The sequence below is a fragment of the Otolemur garnettii genome, unplaced genomic scaffold (assembly GCF_000181295.1).
Source record: "Otolemur garnettii isolate 467f Iridium unplaced genomic scaffold, OtoGar3 scaffold00090, whole genome shotgun sequence".
Lineage (NCBI taxonomy): Eukaryota > Metazoa > Chordata > Mammalia > Primates > Galagidae > Otolemur > Otolemur garnettii.
The window spans coordinates 8082452-8102422 of record NW_003852485.1 but is presented as its reverse complement, the minus strand read 5'-3'; the positions used below and the strand labels follow the sequence as shown (position 1 = coordinate 8102422).

At 39.6% G+C, this 19971-nt stretch overlaps 1 protein-coding gene across 1 annotated transcript in view; it reads left to right on the top strand.

Moving 5' to 3' along the window:
• LRP2 (LDL receptor related protein 2) overlaps positions 1-19971 on the top strand; it is a 198596-nt gene that overhangs the window by 7757 nt on the left and 170868 nt on the right. Inside the window, exons 2-3 of the mRNA XM_012808457.1 lie at positions 12817-12924; positions 14813-14932. Coding sequence (XP_012663911.1) covers positions 12817-12924; positions 14813-14932 — 228 coding nt within the window. The remainder of the gene's footprint in view (positions 1-12816; positions 12925-14812; positions 14933-19971) is intronic.

Below are 19971 nucleotides of genomic sequence, written 5' to 3'. Positions count from 1 at the left end.
AAAAAAAAAGAAAAATCTGAAGTTTTTACTGAATTTAACTTAAATATTTAATTGTTATCATGCTATAAAAAGAAAAAGGAAAAATAATATCATGATGCCTATGGACCCATATTCTGAATATTAGTTCATTCATTCATAGCCTATTCAAGACTATAACTATTTTCACTCAATTTCCAGAATTGAGACAGCCACTAAAAACTCCATTTTGACTAAATCTCTAATTTATTTTCTTTAATTGCCTTTCAAAAATTTTGATATAAACATAACTTTAGTAAGTGAATTTTTAATTATTTGTGTGTCAGTTGGTAGAGATTTTACCATATGTATTTTGTGGTACAGATTATTACTATGAAGCTATTACTTTTTTCCCAACATTAAATTCTAAGATTCTATTTTAATGCATGGTTAAAAATTTATAGTAGTGACAGTAGGTTTTTAATTTAATTATATGGTACTTAAATCACAGATCAGGCAAAATCTTAGGAATTATACCATACCTTTTTTTTTTGTTTTGACTATCATTGCAGATAAACTTATAATTTTATTTAAGCTGCTGTTAATAGTGAGACATTATACAGTCACCATTTAGGGACAGAAAAGGTAGTGGCAATATAATATTGTTGATTCTGTGTCAACAAGCTATTGAGTTGTTTCAGGTCATCACAATCACATTATAACATGAAGTGATGACATTTATAGAGCCTGTAAGTGATTTGGAGACCTATAAATGCTGTTTTGAGCCCAAGCATAGCAAACTAGGGCCAAAGGACTCCTGGTGCAACAGATAACCGCTGGCCAGGCCTATTCTGAAGTTCTTTTCAGTCTGTTAGAATCAATCCAGTAGAGGAGGTGCAGGAAATTTAATATCATTCTGCTGTGAGAGTCTTTGCAAATATAATATGTCCTATTTCATAGATTTACATGTTAACAGAATCAGCTGTACCTTTTCTTAGGGAAATTAAAATCATCATTATGCTGTGGTAGCAAACGTATTATAATAAAAATTGCAAATTTTGATTTATAGAATCATATATATTCTTGAAGCATCCTGCCCTCTTTTTTTTTTTTTTTTTTTTTGGTGTAGAGTACTCTCTACTCCAGAGTAATTCTGGATATAAATGTAATGTTTTGGAGGTCCTGCCCAAACATTAGCAGAGAATGACCCGAACAGGCTCCCAAGGATATATCGACTTCCTCTGGCCTCTCACGTAGGACAGCTTTAAAGAGGATTGTTGAATCATTGATTAGATTGAAAGAAACAATGACTCTAAACAGCAGGATTCATTATGTAAGTCCGCAAATCTAAAAGATTTCTTTTTTTTTTTTTTTTTGTAGAGACAGAATTTCACTTTATTGCCCATGGTAGAGTGCTGTGGTGTCTCACAGCAACCTCCAACTCCTGGGCTTAGGCAATTCTCCTGCCTCAAGCCTCCCAAGTAGCTGGGACTGCTATAGGAATCTGCCACAAGGCCCTGCTATTTTTTTGTTGCAGTTTTGGCTGGGGCCGGGTTTGAACCTGCCACCCTCGGAATATGGGGCCGGTGCCCTACTCACTGAGCCACAGGCACCACCCTCTTCAAGATTTCTTTATCATCTTTTGGAATTCATCTTGGCTTTACATATATGTTCTAATCTATCTGATACTGATTTTATTGAGATTCACTTGGTTACTAGAGGGTACTATGATAGGTTCTGGGAATGCAGGGGTATTTATTCCTGCTCATAGGAGCTCACAGTTTAATACAATGCTCTGTTAGATTCCTCTTAACTGTCACCCCCCCTTTTGATCACTTAGTCTCATCTGTTCTTCTGTATTTATATTTCATATATCAAGTCATGGTGGAAAGAAATATTTTGAATTTCTGCTTATAAAATCCTTTCCAAGGCATAACTTGTCACTAGAAAGGGAAAAACATAAAAATTCTGTGTAAAACATCAACAAAACCAATTTTAAAAATAAGAATGATGTTATACATTTTTATTAAAAAAGTCAACTTCAATTTACTAGATGATTAATTATCAGTACTCACTGCCCAAGAAAATGCTTTTTAAACTTCTTGTTGGATATCTTTTGGCATTCTTGCTGCACAGTATTTCTTAACAGTTACAGAAAATTCTCACTTTGTTAGCAGAAGCCATGCATGGCTCTCACTAAATAATCATGGTTGAGTCATGCATGGGGGTGCACCTCAGCTGTTCATCTAACAATCAGACTGTTGGTAATATTTACTGTTTGTGCGAATAACAATGTAATGAGCCCCACCATCGTTGTAATCATAAACAGTCCCGATCAGAGCTGTCATCAGAATTTCTTAATGATGTTAGAGCATGGATTGCATCAGAATGAAGTAATCTCTACTTTCTGAGAATGTACACTTCCAGAACGAGAGGTTATTTAATTCCTAGCATGTAGTTGGTGACTTAGACACCCATTTAGCAATTACCTAGTAGTTCGGTCTAGATTTGAGCTATAGCTAACTAAGGATGAACTGCCATTTTGTCCCAAATTGAGGTTAAGGTGCAAGTTGCCAGGTGTTTAAGTGCCTTGATTTAAATCCAGGGTAGGGTGCCAGATACTGGGTCTCATTAAATTTAGTGTCTCCGAGACTGACTGTTAACCTTGACATCTCTCCGTTTAGCCCTCTCTGTCTTCTACTCTGTACCTTTTTTTCTCTCTATCTTTGCCTCTTTTCATGGCTTCAGAGCTTCTTGTTTTAACTATTGTATTAGTCAAGAACTAAATAACATGGAGTTAGGCAGAAGGAATAGCAAGGTGTATATATGATTCAGTCAAGAAGCTCCATTTAGTAGATATAAACAATTTAGCCTTGACTATGGAGAATTACCAAACCCACCAATTGAGGGTCAATTTTTACTCCTGTTGCTATTGTAATAATTGACAGTATCAAACTATTATTCATTTGATAACCTGGTAATCTAGTTATTAAGATGACCAAAATAAAAGTGATGCTTGCAACTTTATAATGTATCCAAATTAGCTTGATTTATGATTCAACACTGGTTCTAATTAGTCAGAAAAACTCTGGTTTAAAGCTGTCTGTAAATGCTGTCTTTGCATTGAGAGCTGGTCTATCTCACACCATTTTAAAGTCTTAAATAAGAAAGCTACCTTCCTAGAGATGTGTGTAAGCACTTCTTTCTTCTGAGTGTCAATTTAATTTTTAGTGTTTGATTCCAATCATTTTCCAATAATTTATATTGCTAATCAAGAAGCCATAGAGAGGAATCCTTTGGGTGATTGGGATTGGAAAACAGCTCTTAAATAGGGGATGATTTATAAGTTTTTTTCAGGGTAAATTAAATCATTAAGTGCTGAAGGGCATTTTACACTTAAGTAGTTTTGAGTCATTTTCTTTCTCTTTTTTTTTTTAGAGACAGAATCTCACTTTGTCACCCTTGGTAGAGTGCCATGGTGTCACAGCTCACAGCAACCTCCAGTTCTTGGTCTTAGGTGATTCTTTTGCCTAAGTAGCTGGGAATACAGGTACCCGCCACAATGCCTGGCTATTTTTTTGTTGGAGTTTGTCCAGGGCCGGGTTTGAACCAGTCACCCTTGGCATATGGGGCTGGTGCTCTACTCACTGAGCAACAGGTGCTGCCCCATTGAGTAATTTTCTACCCAGGCAGACAGACCATCTTAAATTTTCTTCTGTTTGGATAGTATTTGTTTCATCAGCCTGTAAGTGTAGCTCTTCTGCCATTAAAAATGTAAATAATCAGTTAGTCCCAGTAGAAATGGGGGGGACAAGAGAGAAGGTTTTGGGCTTACTTTTTTTCCGTGTATAGCTAGAGTCCCTCCGTAGCAGCTAATAGAGAAAACACTGTATGAATTATTTAGGAGAAGTACAGAAAAGATTAATACAAATATAATTTCAATGCTTTGGTTCTGGCTAGTAAGAAGTTTTCATTGCTGGGTGGTGCCTGTGGCTCAAAGGAGTAGGGCGTTGGCTCCATATGCTGGAGGTGGAGGGTTCAAACTCAGCTCCAGCCAAAAAAAAAAAAAAAAAAAGACCTATAAAAAAAAAAAAAGAAGTTTTCATTGCTGAGTGTTCTTGGTAAAAACTTGGAGACTTTGAATGTTTTGGGCACTTAAGTGATTGTCAATTTATATTTTTATTTTCTGAGAGGACATTTGGAGAATTTTGTTTTTCTGATTATTAGCAGATTAGAAAAGGTTGCACCATAAAACGAATGACTTTGTTTCCAAGGTAGTGCTCATTTGCATTCATGAAGTACTACTTGAGAATCATAGGTGTTTGGCTTGTTTTTTTTCTGGTGTTGCCCCCCTCCCCTTGAATGGGCAAGCCTGTGGACGCTCTGTGGAGCATTCCAGGGTGAAGCTGGCCTCTCTGGAACTTAGATTCTTTATCACACTCCCAGGAGAGTTCATTTCAAGTTGCTGGGACTAGCAGCTGCAGCACGATATTGCCCAATCCCAGGTCCTCTTCCTGATGGGTGAGAAGGAGTGAGATTGCTGTTTAAGAAATTTTATTACCTTTAGAAGGAAGAATTTATCATAGGGGTTTTCTTCGATGATCTCTTTCATCTGGGTTAAGATGTTTTGAGCCCTGATGGTCTGAGCTGCTTAAAGATTCTATGTTGGTCTCTTCTCGGGGTGGTACTGCCACTCTGGACAGTTCTGCAAGATGAGTAATTATTCCACCCTAAATACCAAGAGTGTCCTCTCAAGAGCCTCTGGGAAGCATGGTTCTGTTTATAATGCTCTGAAGTGCTGATCGACAGCCTGATTGTAGGCGGGCAGGTGCTCACTGAAAAATACGTGGTGGAACGTAAGGGACTGTGGGGAAGGGAGAAAGCCAGTACCTGACCTTTGAATGGAAAGGGAGAAGAGTAGCTCGTTACAACTGGTGGTACCTTAAATTTCTCATTTCTCCAGACTGAGAGGCTGCTCTACAGTAGTGAATCCTGTTCTGCTGGCTTTAGGTCATTGAAAAGGTACTTTAGTTACTAACAAAAGTACATAGATACGTAATCTTTGAGATCAACTGACTAACATGAGGGCTGACTGAGATCTGTGGGCTGGACACTCAGCCTCATTTAGCTTGGAGAGGCAGTTGTGCAAGGGTCACTAGGCTGGATGTTGTTGGTGATGTCCTGTGGAACTTGTTGGCAATTTTTTCTGCATGTGGAGCTGCCTTGGATTGGGCCTGAGGCAGCTGAAGGGGCTGCAAGGTGAGATCCATCTCTGATAGCAGCTGTGTGGTAAATTACCCAGCAGCCTGCTTACTGGGCTTGTGCTCTGGGAAGGTTCTGGGGATTGAAAGCTCCAAGCTTTGCTCATGGCCAAAGTGTGTGGGCTAGTGCAGGCTTGTACCTGTGCAGAGCAACTTTTAGTTTTAATACAGTTATTGGCACAAGTGATCCCTCTTGTCACCCAGCTGATTTGTAGATACTGTCATTCTTGGTTTTTTTCTCCATCTCATAGGTTTATTGTCTACCACTGTCCAGGAGGTTTCTTCTGCTTGGGCCTTGGAGGTCTACCCATTAAGGTTTTCCTCATCTATGAAATGATGCTGTTAATACTATTATACAAGGTGGTTGTGAGGATGAGCAAGATAATGCATGGAAGACATTTAAAATACTGCTGGCAAGTTCTGGGTGAACAAAGCTGTCGTTTGTTTTGTGGGAAGTGGGATGATGACTCCAGAATCACACAGGTCTTGGGTCTGAATCAGACTTTGACATTTTCTTTCCTTTTTTTTAGAGACAGAGTCTCACTTTATTGCCCTTGATAGAGTGCCATGGTGTCACCACTCACAGGAACCTCCAACTCCTGGGCTTAGGCAATTCTCCTGCCTCAGCCTCCCGAGTAGCTGGGACTACAGGCGCCCACCATAACGCCTGGCTATTTTTTTGTTGCAGTTTGGTGGGGGCTGGGTTTGAAACCACCAGCCTTGGTATATGGGGCCAGTGCCCTACTCACTGAGCCACAGGTGCTGCCTGACATTTTCTACCTTTGTGACCCGGAAGAAGTTGGTTAATGTCACTGAGTCTCAGTTTCCCCACTATTAAATGAGTACAAATCTCATTTCCTACAATTCTAGGAGGATTCCATGGGCTCAGCACCTGTAGCTCAGTGGCTAGGATGCCAGCCACGTACATCGGAGCGGGTGGGTTCAAATCCAGCCCAGGCCTGCCAAACAACAATGACAACTATAACTAAAAAATAGAAAAAAAAAAAATCTGGGTGTTGTAGTGGGCACCTGTAGTCCCAGGTACTTGGGAGGCTGAGGCTAATAGGATTCCATGGATGAGAATAAGGCTTTATATATGATCTAACACATAGTAGGTGCTTAATAAATGGTAAATATTCTTGTTGTATGGGTATTTAGTTTATAATGTATAAGAAACATTTGCCCTCAATAAACTTGTAATAAAAAGGCCATTTAATCTTTTTTTTTCTTTTACAAACCCAAGGACAATGCTTTGCACATAGTAGTTATGAAATTCTTGGTGGCTTTAGTGAATTTGGCATTATATTCTTTAAGTTGTACTTAAATTATGTATCTATAGTGCATCCTAAATATCAGAAGTATGTTTATCAATACTAAAGAAATTGAAGTTAAGTACAGAAAAAAGTGAAGCAAAAATTATGGATAAATGAAGGAATTCCCTCTTAAATTAGTTTCTTTGAGAAGGTATGACTATTAAATGTGATTTAGTTGTATACATTTTTATTTTTATTTTTTGAGACAGAGCTTCAAGCTCTCGCCCTGGGTAGAGTACTGTGGCATCATAGCTCACAGCAACCTCCAACTCCCACTCAAGCGATTCTCTTGCCTCCACCTCCCTAGTAGCTACAGGTGCCCGCCACAACGGGGGCTATTTTTTTCTTTTGGTTGCAGCTGTCGTTGTTTGGCAGGCCTGGGCTGGATTTGAACCCACCAGCTCAGGTGTATATGGCTGGCGCCTTAGCTACTTGAGCCACAGGTGCCGAACCTGTATACATTTTTAAATGGGGCACATGTACCTTCTCAGGTAGATCAAGTGTTTGGAAGGACCAGTTTGTTTAAGAGGATCTAGCAGGGAAATAGGATTTGCCATAGAAATTACCTTACTCTGTTAACTTCGGACAATGTTCTATTGACTACCACTTGCCTTTCTCTTCTAAGAAGAAAATTCATGGAAGGGAGAAGGAACTCTTATAAGGAAAGGGTAAAAAGAATGGAGCTGTTATTAATATGATCCAGTATTTCTCTTCTTTTTAAAAAGCTTCCCTTATTCCTCTTATTTTAAATTATTACAGATTTCATTTTTCTGTCTATGGATTTGAGATTGTATATTCCTATTTAAAATCTCATTGTTCGTTCTGGTAGTTTCATATCTCTGTGATATAATCCCAGTAGACTGAGTTTTACAAAGAGGAATTTTTGTTACCCAAATGTATATGCAGTAGCCATCCCACAGGTGCCCAGCACCCTGCCAGAGGCTATAAATAGGGTGCTCTCAGTCCAGTGATTGTCGCTGCTCTGGAAAACAAACAAACAAAGGATTTCTTCCCTCCTCTGGGCACTGTTACTCTAATATCTTAACACCAAGAAGCTTGGAATATAACTCTGAAGAAAGGATTACTATTTCTTTTTTTTTTTAAGTCCCCTTGGCTCTGGACTCTAGAAGACTGGAAAACAAGTTTATTCCTAAATTTCCTTTTTTTTTTGAGACAGAGTCTCACTATGTGGCCCTGGGTAGAGTGCCATGGCGTCACAGCTCACAACAACCTCCAACTCTTGGGCTCAAGTGATTCTCTTGCCTCAGCCTCCCAAGTAGCTGGAACTACAGGTGCCCACTACAATGTCCAGCTATTTTTTGGTTGTAGTTGTCATTGTTTTGTAGGTCTGGGCTGGATTCGAACCCACCAGCTTCCTCAAAGCAATCCTTTTGCCTCAGTTTTTCTATTTTTAGGAGAGTCTGGCTTTTGCTCAGGTTGGTCTTGAACTCATGAGCTCAAGCAAGCCATCTGCCTTGGCTAGGATTACAGGCATGAGCCACTGTGCTAGCCTGAAGATTTCCTTCTTTCTTTCTTTTCTTTCTTTTTTTTTTTTTTGAGACAGAGTCTCACTTTGTTGCCCTTGGTAGAGTGTGGCGGCATCACAGCTCACAGCAACCTCACTCCTGGGCTTAAGTGGTTCTCTTGCCTCAGCCTCCCAAGTAGCTGAGACTACCAGTGCCCACCACAATGCCCACCTATTTTTTGGTTGTAGTTGTCATTGTTGTTTTGCAGGTTTGGGCTGGATTCGAACTCACCAGCTCCCGTGTATGTGGCTGGCGCCCTAGCTGCTGAGCAACAGGCGTCGAGCCTAAATTTTCTTTTGATTGCTGCAATTTTTCCTAAGTCCAAGAATTTTTTAATGCTGTTAGTGCACAAGCAGATGACTCTTTCCTCTCTGACTCAAGTATGTGAGTTCTGTGGATTTTATACTAGCCCACTTCATGATTAATGTTATAGCAACTTTGGAAAAGAATTAAATTTTTGCATTCATTCTTGATTTTAGCAGAATAAACATTTTTGGTTTTTGGTAATGGGAGCACAGAGCGCTGGCCAGTGAAGCGGGGGTGCTGGAACCAGGACTGGGCTTCAGATCTTAGCCTTGCACATGTTTGATATTGGATGTTGGGCACGTTAGTTACTAAACTGCTCTGTGCCTCATTTTCTTTATTTATAAAATGTTCAGAATAATGACATCTGTCTTATAGGACTGTTATGAGGATTAAATGAGCTAATGTCAACAAAGCACTTAGGATAGTAATTTTGTAATCTTTGTACCATTTATTCTGATTCATGGGAAAGGCAGGGGCTAGTACTGGCAAGATTTGGTTCTGATGGTTCCTTTTGAATAACTGCCTGGTTTTTAACAATATGATTTTATTTCAGTATGGATTATTATGTTTTCCTTCTTGGTTTTTATTAGAGGGAAAAGTTTATGTAAGTGACTGCAATATTGCGTCTTAGTTAAAACTGGATTGGTTGACTATACGACTGGTTGACTAGAAATTCTTTGTTGTACGAAGTTTTAAAGCTTAATCTACCTAGGGAGAAAAAAAATTATTCCCCCATTTTGTTTGGTTTTTACTTCAAATAATGAAATAACAAAGCATAGATAATACCCAGCAACCTTTTGGAGGGCTTTTGAGTAAAGGTGATTTATTTAAAACTAAACACTGAGAAAATAAAGTGTCTATCGCCAGTTGAAGTCAGGGGAACCTGCAATTGTTATCAGATTTAACCTAGACCTTTTCACTAGCAGTTTGTTTTAAAACAACACATATTCTCTTTATAACAGAATGAATGACAAGCTTCTGACTCCAGTGAAGCATTTTGACTAATTACTGGGAGGTCACCTAGCATGATAGAGTGTCAGTTTGTTTTTTCTGGAGAGATATTTCCAAACAATAGTCACTTGGGAGTTATAACAGGCATGGAAGTTGCTATTGAAATGGTGAATTTGATGAACAAATCATCATGGATCTGTTGATGAATTGAGTAAATTAAATTTAATATATTACATTAGATAATGGCGTGATTAGGAGATCAAATGTGAAAATTGCTACCTATAAAAAGTTTCTTTATTGCAACATTTCCTCATCAGTTTCACTTTTTGTAGGATTTCAAATAATTGGCTTTGAAGTGTTTTAAAAAAATGACTTTTGGGTCTTTATATTTTGTGCTTTTCATGATGTGTTTAATTTGGTATTTTAGCAAACCAAACAAGAAAAAAAAATCCCTCAATTTGACTTTTGATAAAAGTTGCTTAACAAATAACATTTATGTATATTTTCAAAAATAGGCAGTATATTCTGAAAATTTTCTTCTAAATAATCGGTTTCCAAATTTATGCTTTTCTTTTTCCTATAGCAACATGAAACTCTGTGTAAGTGGTCTGTTCTTTATGATTGTTATAATTTTGTAGCCAGAAATCATTAGAAGCTAAGGGAGACACATATACTGAACTTACAAATGTATCACGTTGGATTACCAACAATAGACCTAATTGATAAAAGTGATTTACTATATGTTGTGTTAATAGCTAAACCTCCAAAGCCCCTAATCTCCCATGGAAATATTGCTTTGTAGAATGAAATCCAATGAGAAGTTCTGAGATTCCAGAGTGAATTTGTACATTCCTTAGGGGCATTTTTGCAAGGGAGGTTGTTGTGTTTTAAAGGTAGTTGATAAGAGACCTGCACCACCAACCCCAGACCTGCACCACCAACCACCATCATGCATTAGTCTATAGAAGGTATTTGGGTGTACGTACTCCTGTACCACTCGGTACCACCATTTAGCCAAGGGAAGTTTCTGACCATTTGCAGCATACGTTATAAATCAGGATGTCACTACCAGACAATCAGATTTGAACATTCCATGAATGAAGTAGCCTATATACCCCAGGAATAGATCATTTCACTATGTTTATGTCACACTGTTGATATGCCTGCATTTACGCAAGTCAGGATAGCACATTGTTTATTTATTTTAGGAGTAGGGAATTGATTTGTATGTTTACCTAATTTTGGATTAGTGAGCCAAAAATCAAAGTGGGTAATTTAGCATCATTGCTTAAATCCATGGGAAAATAACAATTATCCTTCCCACACCAAAAATTACTCTTTTATTCTTTGGGTTGTGAAAGAATGATTGTAAGCCTTCTCCAAGTTGGGCTGATGTCTTCTCTGTTTTAAGAAATTTCCTACTTGGCACATACTTGGGTAGGTCACCGGCCAGGTATTTGGGGAAGCTTGGAGGAAATAACAGGATATATTTGTGCAGTGAAATGAACTTGTTGAAGCTATAGTCTCCTAGTATCACTAGGGGATATCTCTACCACTTGGGAATGTGGCCACCTTTGGGGCCAAGTCTGTACACTCTTGGTTGGCTGCAGAGTTTTCTTTTTCCTTTTGCTAAAAAAAAATTTGTTTGCAGAGACAAGCTTATAAACCTGGCAACTTAGAAATTAGTTTCAAAAAATAAAAGCCAAAATATTGGTCTGAAGAATTAGGGGCCATAACTTGTAACATGTGACTTAGTAACAAAAAGTCACTTAAAACAAATGTAGGGTGTGGAACTAAAAAAAGTACGGTCAGGCAAATGAAAAGTTACTCATGATGCTGTCAATCAGAGATGACCACTGTTAACATTCCGATCTCTTTTACACCTCTCTTTCTTTTTTAAATCCCTAACTCTGTTATAGGTAAAAATTTGTGCCCTCATCTTTATTACATTATATTATAAATATTTCTCTAAATATTTAGAATTTCTTCATATCCATTTTATTAAGCTCTTATTACAGCAGTATGTAGATATAAGAAAATTTAATCCTTTTCTTCTTATTGGAAATTTAGGAGGTTTGCTGTTTCCTTTATTATAAGTGATATTGTGATGAAAATCTTTATACTTAGCCAGTGCCTGTAGCTCAGTGGGTAGGGCACTGGCCACATATATGGAGGCTGGCGGGTTCGAACCCAGCCTGGGCCTGCTAAACAACAATGACAACTGCAGCAAAAAATAGCTGGACGTTGTGGCAGGAGCCTATAGTCCCAGCTACCTCGGAGGCTGAGATAAGAGGATTGCTTAAGTCCAAGAGTTTGAGGTTGCTGTTAGCTGTGACGCTTAAGTCCAAGAGTTTGAGGTTGCTGTTAGCTGTGACGCCATGGCACTCTACTGAGGGCGACATAATGAGACTTTGTCTCAGAAAAAAACAAAAACAAAGAACAAAACAAGAAAAGAAAAACTTTATACTTAAATCTTTGTCTAGTTCTCTGCCTAATTCCTTTGGGAAAATACCCTGAAAGTAAAAGTACTAAGTTAAAGAGTAAATGCTTTTAAAACCAAGATACATGTATATGTTGTCAAATTGCTTCCCAAATTAGTTATATCAAGGTACACGCTGATCAACTGTGTATGAAAATGATCTTCCTAATGATTTCCAAACACTTAAGGAGATGAGGTCTTGCTGTGTTGCCCAGGCTGGAGAGCAGCAGTGGCGGTATGATCATCGCTTACTGCAGCCTTGAACTCCTAGGTTCAAGTGATCCTCCCACCTCAGCTTTCTGAGTAGCTAGGATTACAGGTGTATACAACCATGCCTGGCTAAGTTTTAAACCTTTTTTTTTTTTTTTTTGTAGAGATAGGATCTCACTATGTTGCACAGGGTGGTCTTAAACTTCTAGGCTCAAATGATCTTCCTACCATAGCCTCCTGAAGTGCTGGGCATTAGCCACCACACCTGGCTCCAACAAATATTTTTGTATTATCATTATGAAAATATTTTCCTAATTTCTTTTTTTTTTGCAGTTTTTTTTTTTTTTGGCCAGGGCTGAGTTTGAACCTGCCACCTCTGGTATATGAGGCGGGCGCCCTATTCCTTGAGCCATAGGCACGGCCCAATTTTCCTAATTTTTTTTTTTAGAGACAGAGTCTCACTTTGTCACCCTTGGTGGAGTGCCATGCATCACAGTTCACAGCAACCTCCAGCTCTTGGGCTTAGGCGATTCTCTTGCCTCAGCCTCCCGAGTAGCTAGGACTACAGGTGCTTGCTATAATACCTGGCTATTTTTTTGTTGCAGTTTGGCTGGGCCTGGGTTTGAACATGCTACCCTTGGTATATGGGGCCAGCGCCCTACTCACTGAGCCACAGGCGCTGCCCAATTTTCCTAATTTTTATAAATGGTATTCTTTTGATTACTTAATTAGGTGAATAATTTTTCATTTTTATAAAAAATGTGTGAAATTTCTGTGGGGCATTTTTAAAATTGTCTTTCTTTTGCATGTTACAGGATGTGACAGTGATCATTTTCGCTGTAATAATGGACAGTGTATTCCAGCATCCTGGAGATGTGATACGACCAAAGACTGTTCAGATGACTCGGATGAACATGGTTGCCGTAAGTGGGGAAGGGACAAGCTCAGCTCTAGTTTTAATAACGTTAGTGTTTTATAGTGATTTCAGCTATAACCAAGAGGGGGGCTATGCTTTTAGTGATAGATCCAGGCCTCAAGTCTTTTGAGATCTGTGTAGTTGAATAGAGAACTGATGGTGTTGGTAATTGTTTTACTCCCATCTGAGGTAAGAGTTCAATTCACATCAGTTTCATCTCACTCTTATCCCTTGACCGTGACCTTGGTATGAAATGAATGATATGTAAACAAATTTGGGTGCAGTTTTCTGAAGCCTCTAGTTTCTGATACTCACTCTGTAAATTTTGTAAACCAACAAGAACACACAAAACTTAGGTAATTACAAAATCCCTTTTACATTTTCTCATTTAGTTCTCTCAATACTCTGAGGTAGGCTTTGGATTCAGAAACTGGGACTTAGAGAGGTTAAGTCATTCATGAAAAGCCTCACAGTGAGTCCACACACTAATCCTAGCCCTAGGTCCATCACTCTTCCCCTCTTGCCATGGGAGATCATCAGTTCATACTACCGCAATTTTACCATTCTGATAGGTGAATGGGCAAGGGTTACCATCCAAAAACCAGGAAAGCAGCTGAAAAATTAATTTTGTCTTGTATTGTCCATCCTGTGACTCAGCAGAACAGTCAAAGTCAAACTTTGAGCTGTTTAGGTGGTGATGTGTTTGAACATGGGAGGGTGGGTGAGGAATAGGGGACAGTGCTTCTCAGGCTTTCATGCAGAGGTAGATCGCCCCGGACCTTATTAAAGTGGAAATTTTGATTCCACATGAATGTCTGAGGTGTGTCCCGCCTTCCTGTGAGTCTGCATTTCTACTAGCTTCCAGATACTGCTGCTGCTAGTTTGCGGAGCACTTTGAGCAAGGGAGTGGCTCTATTTGGAGAGATGGGATTGTCTGCTATCTATTTGCCTCCTCTGGGCTTGCCTGAGTTCATTTTTGGTTAAACAATAGGAGTGAAAATGCACGAATTCTGGGATGAAGCAATAAGTGAACAATTAAACCAACAATAATATCCAGATATTGTTCTCTGTGACATTAATGATAACAATAATACCCATGGCAACAGTGATAGCAACTAACATTACATGCCATTTTCACATTTGTTATTTAACTTGTTTTTTTAAAACAACAAACCATGAGTCCTTATTTTATGATGTGCGCATTGAGGGGCAGAGAACCCGCCAGAGATACTAAAGCAGGGAAAGTGTGGAAATAATAATTATTTGATTCTGGGTTTTCTTTTTTGAATCTCCTGGATTTTCCAGTTTATCATGATTTTACTATTAGTAAAATAATTTAACAATAACTCAAGGTTAATTTTTTTTTTTTTTGCAGTTTTTGGCTGGGGCTGGGTTTTAACCCACCAGGTCCGGCATATGGGGCCTGCACCCCACTCCTTTGAGCCACAGGCACCGCCCACTCATGGTTAATTTTTACTTATATTTTTAATTTAGTATTTTTGTACATATGTGTGTACATTTTTGTGTGTACATATGTATGTACATATGTGTGTATTACACACATACAAAATTATAAAAATACGTATGTGTGTATTACACATAATTACACATATTTTGTACATTTTTTAATTTTTAATTTAGTATTTTTGTACATGTGTGTGTTTGGGCTATTTGTTTTATTCTCTGTTTCTATGTTGCTTTGGATTATCAGTTTTCTGTGATACCATTGCTGAGGTTATTGACTCTGATTATAGTCTACAGACTTTAGGAGAAGGGTTGTTGTTGCCTTCAATAAACTGAGCAAGAATTGACATATGGCATCTGAAATAAGCATTGCTTGCTGGTATCACGGGGTGAATGCTTGCCACACTGAGTCCTTTTTTGGTTCCTCTTAGCTCCTCCATCTTGCCGCACAGGCTATGTCCCGTGTCTGAGTGAGGGGACATGCATCCCTAACACCTGGGTGTGTGACCACGATCAGGACTGTAGCGATGGCTCAGATGAACAGCATTGCCGTAAGTATTTGGAGATGGTTCTTGTTTTGGCCCTGTGGACACCTAAAACCTCAGCTGTCACAGACAGGTTACACACATTGATGATTCTATATCAATGCATGACAAGGAACCCAGGCCAGCAATCTCATTCTGGCTTGGGGTTGGTTGATATTGGAAGTGAATGCACTAAAGAATTGTAAATATACCTCCATAAATTAGAAATGGGATAGGTTCTTTAATGTGGATTATATTCTACTCAAGAAAGAAACAAAACATTTATTGATATGTATAGGTGGGGGTCTTCATTTGTGTGATTGACAGTTGGATGAGTCCTATTTTTGTTGCATATTTTGCATTCAAGACTTATAGCCCTTTCACCCCAGTACTAAACTCTCTTCTTTTTGACTGAGTGCAAGTAGGAAGGTCTGTTGGAAGCGGTTTACTTTAGTGACTGCAGCAAGAAGGTAATAGCAGCAATGATACGAACCTTGTCAACTGCTGCATTTGTGGGCATTGAGGGGTTTGGCATGGTAACCTGGAAGAAATCCTTAAATTCTAATTTCTTTGGTATCAAACTGGAAAAGAATGTTTTAATATTTTTGGAAATAATTTTATTTTTATTTTTTTGAGACAGAGTCTTATTATCACCCTTGGTAGGGTGCTGTGGCATCACAGCTCATAGCAACCTTAAACTCTTGGGCTTACGTGATCCTCTTGCCTGTGCCTCCCAAGTAGCTGTGGCTACAGGGGCCTGCCTCAATGCCTGGCTATTTTTTGGTTGTAGTTCTTGTTTAGGCCTGGGCTGCATTCGAACCTGCCAGCCCTTGTGTATGTGGCTGGCGTCCTAGCTGCTGAGCTACAGGCACTGAGCCAAAACTTATTTAGTCCTTATTTAGGACTAGTAATGGAAATTTTATGTCCTTCAGTATGTCCTAGATGCATTTATAGAAGACTGGGAATTTATCTCAGGATTTTTGGGCTCAATTTTGAGTGTGAATTCTTTTCAGTTAAGCTACTAGCCATTTGAGAAAGAATAGAAATTCTCAAAATGCCCATGAATTTTGCTTTGGTTCAAATTTAAAAGTCTGTGTAATTAAATAACATGTTGGGGCCCATTAAGGACAGCTGTGGGGTCTGCCAGCACCAAAGGGATGGTGATCCTTATTAGGGCAAGGTGGTTAAGAGGAAACCAGCTAACTATGTAGGGTCTGCAGAGTGGCAATGGTGACAAATGGCAGTCCTGAGGAAGACAGAGACAGGAGCTAATCAAGGCCACCCAGGGGCACAACATATCCAGATGAGGTCCAGTTATGAGTCAGGATTTAAGGTGGCGTGACAAAGGGGACAGCTGTATCCAAAAGAGGGATGTAAGGGTGTAGTTCAGAAGTGCAGAGGGGAGGAAGGAAAAGTGCTAGGCACAGTAGGGAGCAGGAGGAAATTCTTATTTCTAGGAAATCTTTCTTGCTGTCCTCTCAAAAGGCCCTGGGGGAAAGGTGGGGTAACCTGCAGGAAGCAGATGCTCAGTGGGAACAGAATGGGGCTAGACTGAATCTCTGGATAGCCTTGCCCAGGCTTTATTCAGCATTGTATCCCTAAGGCCTGACGTTCTGTCTTGGCAGGAGCAGGTTCTTAATAAATAGATACTGAATGATGGGTTATTGATATTTTGGTTAGATGAACCATTTTGGCTTCATTTTCTCCCCACACAGAGTAGGAAGAAAGCTGAATTTTATTAGGAAAAGATCATCTGGTAGATGATGGAACTACTGAGTAACTACTTAGGAAAAGAGACTGGAGATAAGCTGACAGCAGTCATTTAAGTACAATGTCACATGCCATTTTAAATGAGTATGGATTTTGTAAGGGAATTCTGACATTTTCAATGATAAAAATTCTTTATTACATATCCTTTAACCACAGACAAAATATGCTACCACTTTGCTCCCAAGGCCACCAAAGAACTGATTGTGAAGCCCGTTGGGCACTTTTCCTTCCTCTTTATACTAGATGGACCTTTCTTTTCCTTTTGACTGGGCCATCACCCCCTTCTCCCTGACACTGCTGTCTTTGCACCATGACTCTAAGTGTCCTGGCTCTCTTCCTAATTGCTTTAGTCATTCCTGAGCAGAACACACCTCTCTCTTTTTTTTTTTTTTTGGCCAGGGCTGGGTTTGAACCTGCCACCTCCGGCATATGGGGCCAGCGCCCTACTCCTTTGAGCCACAGGCACCGCCCAGTACACACTCTCTCAAGATGATCTTGTCACTCTCACGATTTCGGTAAGAAATCTGTGGGCCCATGAGACCCAAGTCTATGCTTAGAACCCAGATTTCTTGCCCACTATCAGTCTCATATATTCAGCTACCTGTTGGCTGAATATACAAGAGGCATCTCCAAGGTGACTGAACGCAAGGTGCTCCAGTTGAAAATAATCATCTCCCCCCTGAACTGGCCTTTCCTTCTGCACTTGGTTGTCTACATGTTTTATATCTTTTTATTAACGGAAATATCACTTAACCCACTGTAAGGTATTGGCAGAAAATACAAAATCAACTTCAAACTATGAGACATGGTTTAAATTAGACTAGAACAGGCGTCCTCAACTACAGAGGACATTTATCCAGCCTGTCAGGTGTTTTTGTCACCGCTGCCTGTCCTGCTTAGCAGCTGACTTGTCCTGGGGCCCGCAGTCCGGCCCTCCAACAGTCTGAGGGACAGTGAACTGACCCCCTGTTTAAAAAGTTTGAGGACCCCTGAACCCCTGAATTTTATAAAACATATTTCTTTAATTTTTGTAGAGACAGAGTCACCCTCAGTAGAGTGTTGTGGTGCCACAGCTCACAGCAACCTGCAGCTCTTGGGCTTAGATGATTCTTTTGCCTATATAATAATTATTCAAATATGTTGAAATTTGTTTTTAAGGTTATGTACATGGTCAATTTTTGTAAATGTGAACCTGGGAAGAATAAGTACTCTAATTATAGAATACATGTACATTATTATTATTATTTTTGTAGAGACAGAGTCTCACTTTCACCCTCAGTAGGCTGCCATGGGGTCACACAGCTCACAGCAACCTCCAACTCCTGGGCCTAGGGAATTCTCTTGCCTCAGCCTCCCAAATAGCTGGGATGACAGGCATCTGCCACAAGGCTATTTTTTTGTTGCAGTTTGGCCAGGGCTGGGTTTGAGCCTGCCACCCTCCATATATGGGGCCAGTGCCTTACCCATTGAGCCACAGGTGCTGCCCTATAAAACATATTTCACAACAAAGTATTTTATTAGGTGAAAAGGAAAGATTGCTGCATGTGACATGTAATTAGTTGGTATGAGAAGGATGCCACAGTTCCCTAGCACCCACCCTAGAAACCTGGAAGTCATTCTTGATTCTTTCCTCTCCTTTGCTGCCCACATTTAGTCAACATCCTGCCTATTTGCCTTATAAACATTTGCAAAGGTCATCTCTTCTTTTCCGTTTATGGTCCCACTGCCAACATCCCTCCTCTGGTGCCAACATCCCTCACCTGGACAGGCCTCCCTGGCTCATCCTGTAACTCCTCAGGCTTTCCCCACAGGGATGCTGCTCTGCCCTAGAGCCTCGGGCAGCTCCCTGTCACCTCCAGGAGAAAGTTCCAATCCCTAACACAGGGGCCTCCTTGGTGCAACTGGTGCTTTACCCCCTTGTCTGTCCCTTGCCATTCCTGCCTTGAAATGTCCCTGGAGTACAGCAGTTCCTTTGGGCATGGTGTGCTGTGCCCCAGCCGCTCTCTCCGTGCGTGCGTGTGCCTGAATGTTCACTGCTGCACTGTCTTCTTTCCTTTTTGCGTCTCTGGTTGATATTTCACCTTTAAGACCCTGGGGAGGTGTCACCTAGTCAAGGAAACTGTCCTGTCCATGCTCTTATTCCAGAGTGAATTAAGCACCCCTCTTTGATGCTTCTTCAATTCCTGCATGTCTTTAATCCACTTTCATAAGTGTTTTCTAATTATTTGTTTCAAGTCCCCGCCCCCCAAGATTGTGAGCTCCTTGAGGGGTGGGGATTATGCCTTTTTATCTTAAGATTCCCGTGTTGGTATACTTTGTAGTACATAGATGTTTGTATAATGAATGAATAAATGAATCCCAGAATTGGATTGGTTGATGGAGCTGTGTAATTTTAGTTTGTTCTTCCTCTACGTTTGAACGAGCTTTTGATTGCTCCTTCATAAATACTTTGAAATATTCCATATATAATATGGAATTATTTATGCTGGACTTTAAGAAGAAAGCTGAGTTAATTAAAATAATGCTGGCCCCTGATTTAGTTTCTTTTCTTATTTTAAGAGTACTTATGATTTGCCTTTTCAGGAATAAAAGAAAGTTCTTTAATTTTACATGGAAATTGGCAATATATACTTATCTTTTTAACCTTATTCAAATAAAATCGTGTCTCTTATGGGTAGAATTCAGACATTTACGTGTCTTCTAGAAAAGTCTATGTATTCTGCCTTTATTAATAGAGGTAAAATTTAACCCACAAATGAAAGATACTAGGGGAAAATATGAAATATACTGTCAAAGTGTCAGTAATAGGCTGACTAGAGATATTTTGTTTGCTGCTCAAGAATTATATGACACATTCAAAATGAAATTTTATTAGTTAAACAGAAAGAAGGAACAAAGTGACAAAAAGGACATAATCAATTAAACATGGAGAAGGGTAGTGACCATGGTCAATTTTTTTTTATATCTTATCACCATAATAATAAATATATATGTTTGAATTTTTAAGTTCCAAGTCTAATGCTTTCATTGTCGACTTGTATTTTAAAAAAGTTTTTCTGGCTTGGTGCCTGTGGCTCAAGCGGCTAAGGCACCAGCTACGTACACCTGAGCTGGTGGGTTTGAATCCAGCCTGGGCCCGCCAAACAACAATGACAGCTGCAACCAAAAACCAGCTGGGCATTGTGGTGGGTGCCTATAGTCCCAGCTACCTGGGAGGCAGAGGTAGGAGAATCACTTGAGCCCAGGAGTGGGAGGGTGCTGTGAGTTGTGATGCCACGGCACTCTACCCAGGGGGA